At 62.3% G+C, this 10,542-nt stretch overlaps 1 protein-coding gene across 1 annotated transcript in view; it reads left to right on the forward strand.

The window, feature by feature from the left end:
* ZNF219 (zinc finger protein 219) overlaps positions 1-908 on the forward strand; it is a 5,018-nt gene extending 4,110 nt beyond the window's left edge. The window contains exons 5-6 of the mRNA XM_029912596.1: positions 214-329; positions 381-908. Coding sequence (XP_029768456.1) covers positions 214-329; positions 381-908 — 644 coding nt within the window. The remainder of the gene's footprint in view (positions 1-213; positions 330-380) is intronic.
* Positions 909-10,542: the final 9,634 nt, after the last annotated feature.

Below are 10,542 nucleotides of genomic sequence, written 5' to 3' on the forward strand. Positions count from 1 at the left end.
GTGTGTGTAAGTGTGCATGTGGGTGGGTGGGTGTAGTGTGCATGTGGGTATGGGTGTTAAGTGTGCGTGTGTGTGTGGAATAAACTAGCCTGATACTTGGCCTGTCTTTGTGTCCGTCTGTGTCTCCATGTTTGTCTGTGTCCCTCTTTCTCCACGTCTGTCTCTGTCTGGGGTCCCCAGCATGGGTCTGATGTCTCCCCTCTCCTCCGGCAGGCGAGCGCCCGTACAAGTGCCCACACTGCGACTACGCTGGCACCCAGTCTGGCTCTCTCAAGTACCACCTGCAGCGCCACCACCGTGAGCAGAAGAACAGCGCTGGCGCAGGCGCGGCCGGGGCCTTGGAGCCACGGGGCCGCAACACTCCCAGTGCCCCCGCCAAGCCGCCCGCCTTCCCGCCGGAGCTGCTGCTACAGGCAGCCGAGAAGTACCGCGGGGCCTTCCTGCCGCAGGCCTGGGGCACGGCCAGCCATGAGCCCCCGGCCCGGCCGTCCCGCCGCAAGCCGGCCTGCACTGGCCGAGCCCTGCGCAATGGCCGGGCCGACTTTGAGCCACTGGACCTGTCGCTGCGGCCGGCGCTAGAGGGGGTGCCGCCTGGTGAGCTCACCCTGCACCGATGTCTCTTCTGCCCCTTTGCCACCTCCGCGCCTGAGCTCATGGCTCTGCACCTGCAGGTCCACCACAGCCGCAAGGCCCGGGGGCGCCGCCCTGTCACGGCCCCCCCCACACGGCCCCACGCCTGCCTGGGGCAGGACGGGGAGCAGCCCCCACCACACCCCCAGGACCAGGGGCCTGGAGTTGGGGAGGAGCCCCCCACTGCCGTGGCCCACATGTCCCAACAGCCCCCCGGAGCCCCCATGGACACGGAGCCGAGTGAGAGGCAAGGGGAGCTGGAGCTGGTGCTGGCTTGAGGCAGCAGAGCAGCCAGCTGGGGGCCCTGCTCTCCCCATGGGGCCTGGAGACCCTAGTGTCTGGGAGGGGCAGGGACATGACCCCCCAAGTCCTCCCACTAGTGGGGCAAGGCGGACGCAGGGGCCTGTAGTGTAGACATGAAACACTAACACTGGGCGGGAGAACTCGCTAGAAAGTAGACTCATAGGGACAGTGAGCCAGCAGGGGAGGGAAGCCACGAGGGGGCAGAGAGTTGGGGGACAGAGAGCCACTGATGGGGGATATGCCTGGTGAGGGCAGAGAACCATGGGGAGTGGACAGCCCCTGCTGCCCTGCACCCGCTCCAGCCCCACTGGCTGGCAGGGGGCTGTGGCTAGCAGGGCACTCTGGCTGAGTCGGGGTACCCTGACTGGCAGGGTACCGTGGTAGGGCACTCTGGGTGTAGTGGGGTGCTCTGGCTGGCCGGGGGCTGAGTCAGGCTGCCCTGGCTGGCAGGGGCCGGTGGCTGGCAGGGGGCTGTGGTGGGGTGCTCTGGCTAGCGGGGCGCTCTCCCCTGGGGTTGTGGTGGTAGTTTCCTAGTGTCTGTAGACGTCTCCGTTGTCGGTTCCAGTGTTGTCGTGCTAACAGAGGCCCTGGCGGAGGCTGTGGGTCGATGCGGCTCTGGGACACGGAGTGCTGCCCACGAAGCGGGCCGAGCAGGGGCAGCCATGTCCTGGGGAGGGCCATGTCCATGGAAGGGTCCCTGGGTGGGTGAGTGTCCACACCCTGGCCTTGTCTCCATGGGGACTCATGCTGTAGCGTGGTCTCCGTGGTGATCGTTGTGTGGCCTCCCTCCTGTGGCCGCCGGTGCTCGGCGCTGTGGCCTCGTCTCCATGGTGATCAGTGCCATGGCCTTGGCCCCGTGGCGATGGTTGCCGTGGCAGCTGGATGATCCGTAGAGTTCTCTATTTTTTTTATTCTTTTCTTGTAGAAAATTCGAAACTGGAAATAAAAAGAAAAATGAAGGAATGGACTTGCTCTCTGGCCCCCCCGGGAGGCTGGCATGTGTATTTGATGGGAAACTCCCCCACAGACCCCAGTCTGGTGCAGAACAGCCCCCCAACCTGGGACCAGTCCCCCCTCGAGCTTCCTGGGGTCAGCTTCTCCCACGGGCTCTCCCGACCCTGGGGATGTAGGCCAGTCAGCTGACCCCCTGGCAGCCAGGCTGGAGGGCTGGCTCCCCCCACATCCACAGCCCATCAGCCCTAAGCTGCACCCAATCCACTCATCCTGAGACTGTCCCCACCTCCCAGGGGTGTCCCCCTCCACACACACCCATCTACATCACCCACACTCGCCCCCAGCCACATCACCTCCCAACCACGTCAGTCATTCACACACAACCAGCCATGTCAGTCGTTCACACACACACACACACACACACACACACACACACAGCCATGTCACCTCCCAGCCACGTCAGTCATCCACAACCCCAGCCACATCACTTTCCTCTCTACTCCCAGCCCCCAGCCACGTCACACCCCAATACACCGCCAGCCATATCACACCCACACACGCCCACAGCCATGTCACCTCCCTGCCATGTCAGTTATCCACACACTCCCCAGCCCCGTCAGTCATCCACACACACCCAGCCACATCACCCTCCCAGCCACGTGAGTCATCCACACAACCCAGCCATATCACCCTCCCAGCCACATCACTCCCCTCCCCACTCCCAGCCCCCAGCCATGTCACCCCCCAACATACTGCCAGCCACATCACACCCACACATGCCCCCAGCCACGTCACCGTCCAGCCATGTCAGTCATCCACAGACACCCCAGCCATACCACCCTTCCAGCCACGTCAATTGTCCACCACATCAGTCACATCACTCCTCTCCCAGCCCCCAGCCACGTCACCCCCAACACACTGCCAGCCACATCACATCCACACCCCCCCCAGCTACGTCACTCTCCAGCCATGTCACCTCCCAACCATGTCAGTCATCCAAACGCTCCCCAGCCACGTCACCTCCCAGCCACATCAGTCATCCACACACACCCCAGCCATACCACCCTCCCAGCCACGTCAATTGTCCACCACACCAGTCACATCACTCCCCTCCCCACTCCCAGCCCTGTCACCCCCCAACACACCGCCAGCCACATCATACCCACACACACACTCAGCCATGTCACCCCCAACCACATCAGTCATCCAAACACCCCCCAGCCACGTAAGTATTCCACACACACTCCAGCCATGTGACCCTCCCAGCCACGTCAGTCATCCACACACACCCCTGCCATATCACCCTCCCAGACACGTCAGTCATCCACCACCCCAGCCACATCACTCCACTCCCAGCCCCCAGCCCCATCACCTGCCAACCACGTCACCCTCCCAGCCATGTCAGTTGTCCAGCACCCCAGCCACATCACTCCACTCCCAGTCCCCAGCCCACGTCCTTGGGGACCTCCTTGGCCCCCCATTTCAGGTGTACCCTCGCCACGGGCACCTTGAATGGGGTCCCACCCACCCCCGTCAGGGTCAGGAAGGTGTTGGGTATCACCTGATCTGGAGCTACCACCTCGGGCCGGGCCAGTGTCACCTCAGCGCCCATGTCCCAGTATCCATAGACTTTCCTCCCATCCACCTCCAAGGGAACAAGGCACTCGCTCCGCAGGGACAGCCCCGCGCCCACCCTGTAAACAGAGAACTTGGTGTCCGGAGCACCCAGCCCCCCAGAGAAGCTGGCCTGGGGCCCGTCTCTCTCTTGAGCAGTTGATAAGCTGCCAGCCCCCCTTGCCTGGGAAGCCTGCCCCTCGTCCGTCTGGGCCTCTACCAAGTTAACCCGGTGTGGGTTCGGTCTGCTCAGTCTGTCCTTGAGCTTGGGGCACTGGGTCCGAATGTGGCCTCTTTGGCCACAGTAATAGCAGCTCATGTCCAGTTGGTCCCCTCGAACCGGTCGGTTGTCCCTGACGCTGGGCATTCCCCTTAGGAGGGGATTCCCCATATTCCCCCTTTGGGAGGTCCCAGGGTGACTCTCTCTCTGCATCGTGGCGGGCCTGTTCCTTTGGGACTTCTCCCTGCCTCCCCCTGACCGGCTCTTCACAAACTCATCGGCCAGCTGCCCTGCGTGTTGCGGGTTCTCTGGCTTTTTTCTCTCAACCACAGCCTCAGGTCGGATGGGCACCGCTCATACAGTTGCTCCAGTACCAGCAGTTTAACCAGGTCCTCCTTCGTCTGGGCCCCATCTGCCCACTTGCTGGCGTATCCCTCCATGCGGACGGCTAGTTGCAGATATGAGATCTCAGGGGTTTTATCCTGACTCCGGAACCTTTCCCAGTACATCTCAGGAGTCAGCCCAAACTCACGTAGCAGGGCCTTTTTGAATAGTTCATAGTCCCCTTTCTCTGCCCCTTCCAGTTGGTGGTACAATGCCACGGCTTTGGGGTCCAGTAAGGGGATGAGAACCCGGAGTCTGTCCGCAGGATCAACCTGGTGCAGCTCGCAGGCCGTCTCAAAGGCATCCAGGAAGTCATCCATGTCCTCCCCCTCCTTATGCTGGGCCAGGATGCACTTATCAAAGCTCTGTGCAGTCCTGGGTCCCCCCTCACTCACCACAGCCGGGGGCTCGCTGCCCCTCAGCCTCGCCAGCTCCAGTTCATGCTGCCTCTGTTCTCTTCATGCTGCCTCTGTTTCTCTTTCTCCTCCCGTTCATGCTGCTTCTGTCTCTCTTTCTCCTCCAGTTCACGCTGTCTCTGTTTTTCACGATCTGCCAGCTCTCTCAGTTTTAGCTCTTTCTCCCATTCCAGCCGTTTCCGCTCCACGGATGCCGAGCATCGCCGGGAGGATCCCCTGCTGGCCGGGGGGGTCATAGTGCCCTCGGTATTTGCTGGGCTCCTCCCCACCCTTCCCCTAGGCATAGGAAGGAGGGGTCTCGGGAAGCCCTCAGCAGCCGGCTGACCATTCCCAGCTGGGACAGACACTGGTGCCTGCGCTACATCTGCCAGGCTGCTTCCCTCAGAGACAGGAATCAGTTCATTCCAGCGATCTCCCTCCTCCAGCTGGGCAATGAGCTGTTCTTTGGTGAGCCTCCCACTGCGCAGCCCCCTCTGCTTGCACAGCTCCACCAGGTCACTCTTAAGCCGCTTGGCATACATCTTCCTGCTGGCCACTCACAGGCCTGGGTGCTCACTGCTCCCCACAGTTTCCAGGGAGACCCCTAGTGTGCCAGCCCTTCTCGAGGTCACCACCTCTCTGACAGGGTCGAGCTGCAGACTCCTCCACCCCTGGGACCACTCGCTGCGATCCCCCGGGGGACCCTGTTACTGCAAAAGTCCTTCTCGCTGGTCACACACTCCCAGACGTGAATCGCCCCCTGAAACCGTCCCTCATTGGCTCTTCAGCACGTCTGGTCCCTGTCAATCACCCTTCGTTTTACTGCTCCCCAGTCACTTACTGCAGGAAGCGCCGTCCACGGGATGCAGTAGATCCCACCTCTGCCACCAGTTGTCACGGAGTGTGGGGGAGTCAGGGCCCTGCACCCCTCTTCCTGAGATTCACCGTGACTCTCAGCCAGCCAGTAAAACAGAAGGTTTATTAGATGACAGGAACACAGTCCCAAGCAGAGCGTGTAGGTACAACCAGAACCCCTCAATCAAGTCCTTCTGGGGGGTTTAGGGAGCTTAGACCCCAGCTTGGGGTTCCCTGCGTTGCCCCACCTAGCCCAAACTGAAAACAAAAACTCCTCCAGCAGCTTTCTCCCCCCTCCCCTCTGCTTCTCCTCTCCTTTGTTCAGTCTCCCGGGCAGAAGGTGTCACTTCTCCCAACCCCACTCCTGGCTCAGGTTACAGTTCAGGTAGCTTCCTTCCCATCCCCAATGTAACTCCCCAGCAACATTCCCAGGTCAAATCCGCCCCGCTCCCTGCTCCGTCACACCCGTCACCTGCCAACCACATCACCCTCCCAGTCACGTCAGTCGTCCACCACCCCAGCCACATCACTCCAGTCCCAGCCCCCAGTCCCTTCACCTTCCAACCATGTCACCCTCCTAGCCATGTCAGTCGTCCACACACTCCCAGCCACATCAGCCCCCTCCCCACTCCCAGGGGTGTCACTCCCCACACACCCTCAACCATGTCTCCCAGCCACATCATCTCTCCAACACACCGCCAGCCACATCACCCCTCCAGCCACATCACTCCCAAGATCGCCTAGCCACGTTACACCCCCCAGCCACATTACCCCCACCAAAACTCCCCAGCTGCATCAGCCCCTCTCAGCCCCCAGGGGTGTCACCTCCCCCCACACAGAACCAGACACTCAGCCCCCCCAGGTGCTTCATCCCACAGTCCCAGACACATCACCCCGCATACCCCTCCAGCCCTTCATTGAACTCCCCAGCAGCTGCTGACTCCGCCTGGGAACCTGGCCCTGGGAGCCAATGCCCCGGGCACCTGGGCAGCTCCCCAACCCCCACCAGTTGACCTCGCCTCAGGGACCCCAGCTAGGGTGACCAGATGTCCCGATTTTATAGGGACAGTCCCGATATTCAGGGCTTTGTCTTATATAGGCACCTATTACCCCCCCATCCCTTGTCCTGATTTTTCACGCTTGCTGTCTGGTTCCCCCTAACCCCAGCTCTGTCCTGCCCCAGTGCATTCTGGGGAAAAGCCCAGCTGGGCCAGGGCAGAGCATGGGGTAGAATGGAGAGGGCGCATTGGGCAAATCTCCCTGGGGCTGGAGAGAGGATGGGTAAATCTCCTCCAGTCCCCAGCACATGGTGCTCTGGTACAGCACTGCTTCTGATCTGTGGGGCAGGAGGGGGGACCTGGACTGGATGGGCCTGTGGATTTGATCTGGGGTGGGGGACAAGGGAGGGACACTGTGCTGGACGAGCCTTGAGGGAGGCAGCTCTGCTCTGGTAGGACCCACCCTCCTCCTATGGATTCGCAGACAGCGCTGCAGCCACGCAGCACTACACTGGATTCCTGCCCCAGCGCCTCTGGGCATGAGCAGTCACCCCCTTGGGAAATGCTGCTGCCTCCAGCACCAACCCTCGGAGCTGGAGCAGGAGTTGATGCTTCCCAGATGTCTCTTGGGAAATCGAGCCCATCCCACCAGCACCCAGCCTGCCCCTGCCCCACAGCCCCTGTGATGCTCCAGGTGCATCATGGGCCATCCTGTCCTACCCCGCACTGTGGCTCCGCGGTCCCTGCCCCAGCTGCTCACTGGCTGCACAGCTGCTATCCGAGGCTGGGGGGAGCCCCCTGCCTCCAGGCATGGCCCCACACTACAGGCTCCATGTGTGGCTCTGGGATGGGACAGGCTGTAGGGAAGTGACATAGCCCTGAGCTGAGATGCTGCAAAGGGGCCATTTAGGGTGACCAGATGTCCCGATTTTATAGGGATAGTCCCGATTTGCGGGTCTTTTTCTTATATAGGCTCCTATTATCCCCTCACCCCCATCCTGATTTTTCACATTTGTTGTCTGGTCACCCAAGGGCCATTCCTGGTCGCTTTGGAGAGTGTGGGGAAAGCCCGGCCCAGCCCAGCCAGGGGCTCATGGGATTTGCTGGGCTGGTATTTGGCCACCCATCAGGACTCCTAGCTTCGGTTCCTGGCTCTGGAGGGGAGTGAGGGCTAGCGGCTAGAGCAGGAGCTGGCTTGCTGCTGGTCAGAGCTAGGTTGGAGGGGAGACAATCATAGGCGTGCGCACGGGGTGTGCTGGGTGTGCCCGGGCACACCCTAATGCAGGGGTGGGCAAATGGCCCCCCCTCTCCAGGCGCGGCAAGTCGCGGGGTCTGCGTACCCCGGCCGGAGCGCCCGGCCGAGCGCAGCAAGCTGCCGGCCCCTCCCCCACCTTTCTCCCTCCCAATGAGCCCTGCCGCCGCGCGCGCAGCGCTCTGGGGGCCAGGGCTGCACGCTCCCGTGGGGCAAGATTTGGCTCCGTGGGGAGGCAGACACCCCCCCCTCTCCTGGAGCCATGCTGCCCCGCGTGCAGTGCTTTGGGGGCCGGGGCTGCGCGCGCTCCCACGGGGCAGCGTTTGGCTCCGCGGGGAGCCTAGGAGCCTCATCTCATGCCATGGTAAGGAGTCCGGTGTCAGGTGGGTTGGATAAGGGGTGGGGGGAGTCAGGGGACAGGGAGCAGGGTGGGTTGGATGGGATCCCGGGTGGGGGTGTTAGGGGCGGGGGGTCTCTGGAGGGGGCAATCAGGGAGCGGGGGGGTTGGATGGAGCATGGGAGTCCCGGGGTCTGTCAGGGGGCGGGGGGTAGATAGGGGTCAGGGGACAGGGAGCAAGGAGGGTCCTGGGGGGGCAGTTAGGGTGGGGAGGCCTCTGGAGGGGGTGGTCAGGGGACAAGGAGCTGGGGAGGATTGGATGAGTTGGGAGTTCTGGTGGGGGCTGTCAGAAGGCAGGGGTGTGGAGAGGAGTTGGGGGAGGCAGGGAGCAGAGGGGGTTGGATGGGTCGGGAGTTCTGGGGGTCCTGTCAGGGGGCGGGGAGCGGTTGGATAGGCGTGGGAGTGGATAAGGGTCGGAGCAGTCAGGGGACAGGTAGGGGGTAGGGTCCTAGGGGGGCAGTCAGGGGACAAGGAGCAGGGAGGCTTAGATAGGGGGTGGGATCCTGGGGGGCAGTTAGGGGCAGGGGTCCCAGTAGGGGGTAGTCAGGGGACAAGGAGCGGGGGGGTTGGGGGTTCTGAGGGTGGCAGTCAGGGGGCAGGAAGTAGGAGGGAGTGGATGGGGCGGGGCTAGGGCGGGGCTCCCTGGGTGCACACCCTAATATAATGGGCTGCACACGCCTATGGAGACAATCAGGACTCTGGGGTATAGCATCCTGTCCCTGCCACAGACATCCTGTGTGACCTTGGGCGAGTCACTTCAGGTTGCCCCGTGCCTCAGTTTCCCCACGTGTGAAATGGCTATACTAACCTGTTCTCCCAGCTAGCAGAGCAATTCACAGCTCTGTCAGGGCAGATGGGAGCCAACAGGGTTACTCCAGATTGACACCAGTGTCACAGAATCATAGAAGATCAGGGTTGGAAGGGACCTCAGGAGGTCTCTAGTCCAGTCCCCTGCTCAAAGCAGGGCCAACCCCAACAGGTGTCACCAGGTCTTTGGGGCAGGGGGCAGCCGGCCGGGCGGGGATCAGTAACAGCCCCCAGCAGCTTCACTCTTTGGGGGCCCCTGCGGGGCTGCCGGGGGCAGGGCCTGGCGAGGAGCAGGCGCTGCCAGGGGGCTGGCTCTGGAGCGCAGGCTGTGGCGCCCAGCTCGGGGGTTCCGGTAACTGGGGGAGCTGCGGGGGGCGGGGCCCGGCATCGGGCAGGTGGATCGGGGCTGGGGAGGGTCCTGGGCGCTGCACAGACACTGACAGCCCCAGCGGTGGGAGGCTGGCCGGGCCAGACCACTCTAACAGCCCAGCCCCTGGTAGGACGCAGCCCACTGCTAGAGCCACCCACTCCCCCATCTGCCCCCGGGAGGGGTTCAGACATGTAGCTGGTAACAGCCCCCCCCATTGGCCCCAGGGCTTTCCATGGGGCCCCCCTCCCAGAACGCTCCTGTCCCCTGCACCCCGAGCAGCCCCCGCCCCCGTGGGGCTGTTCTCCTGGCTGGCATAGTGATTTGGGCACTGCCCTCTGCCCTGGCACCATGTGCCCCCCCAAGCACCGGGATGCCCCAAATCCCAGACATGGCACACAGCCCCCCCCCCCAAAGTCTGGCTTTCCCCGAGGCCCTGGCACAGGCATGGGAAGGTCTCAGGGTTGACCTGGCCTGTCTCCTTCCCCCAAGCAGGATTCCCCATCACAGGCAGTCCTGATTTTCTGGAGGGAGCGCAGGGAGGAGGTCACAGAGCCCCAGGGCTGTGAGGAAGGGGAGCTGCCATGTGGCGACTGTCCAGGTAAGGAAAGGGTTAACCTGCCCTGGCGCGGTTGGTTGGTGCAGGGGTGCCACCATGTGGAATGGCCCTGGTGATGCCATGAGCGGTATGTGGCCTGTGGCGTGGCACCCTGTGGACCCCCCCATGCCCTGCCCTCTCTGGGGCCAGGTGGGAGGTGGTCACAGCTGCTCTCCCTTTGGGGAGAGTTTGTAGGGGTCAGCCCCTGGTTCCCAGCCCCATAAACAGTGATTGGTTAGTGACCCCAACACACCATCCCAGAGCGTCCCTTTGCCCCAGTGCCGGGGTGGCTCTGGGGGCTGTCTACTGGGCGGCAGTGATGGGAACGGATCTAGGGGGCACAGCGGACAAGCAGCTGGACACGAGCTACCAGTGCAGTGCCATGGCACCAGGGGTCGTGTAATTCCTGGATGTGGAACATACACGGGTATAGTGAGCTGGGTGGCACTGGGAGGCTGACACTGGAAACCTGTGCCTAGTTCTGGTGTCCACATTCTAACAGGTGGGTGGTACATTGGAGAGGACGCAGGGAAGAGACACACGCACAGTTTGAGGGCTGGAGAAAATGCCCTCGAGTGACTAACATAAAGAGCTAGATCCGTCTGGTTTACTAAAAAGCAGACTCAGTGTCTCAGCCAATAATCACATGACTCCAGGGGCTGGGACTTTGAGGAAAACACCACATAGAGGCTGAAAACATGAGAGCCTCATCTCTTTTGTTTGTCCACGAGAAAGTAAAGAAGTGAAGTGAGTGTGTGATCGTGATCT

The sequence above is a fragment of the Terrapene carolina genome, unplaced genomic scaffold (genome assembly GCF_002925995.2).
Source record: "Terrapene carolina triunguis isolate 2854851 unplaced genomic scaffold, T_m_triunguis-2.0 Scaffold233, whole genome shotgun sequence".
NCBI lineage: Eukaryota > Metazoa > Chordata > Testudines > Emydidae > Terrapene > Terrapene triunguis.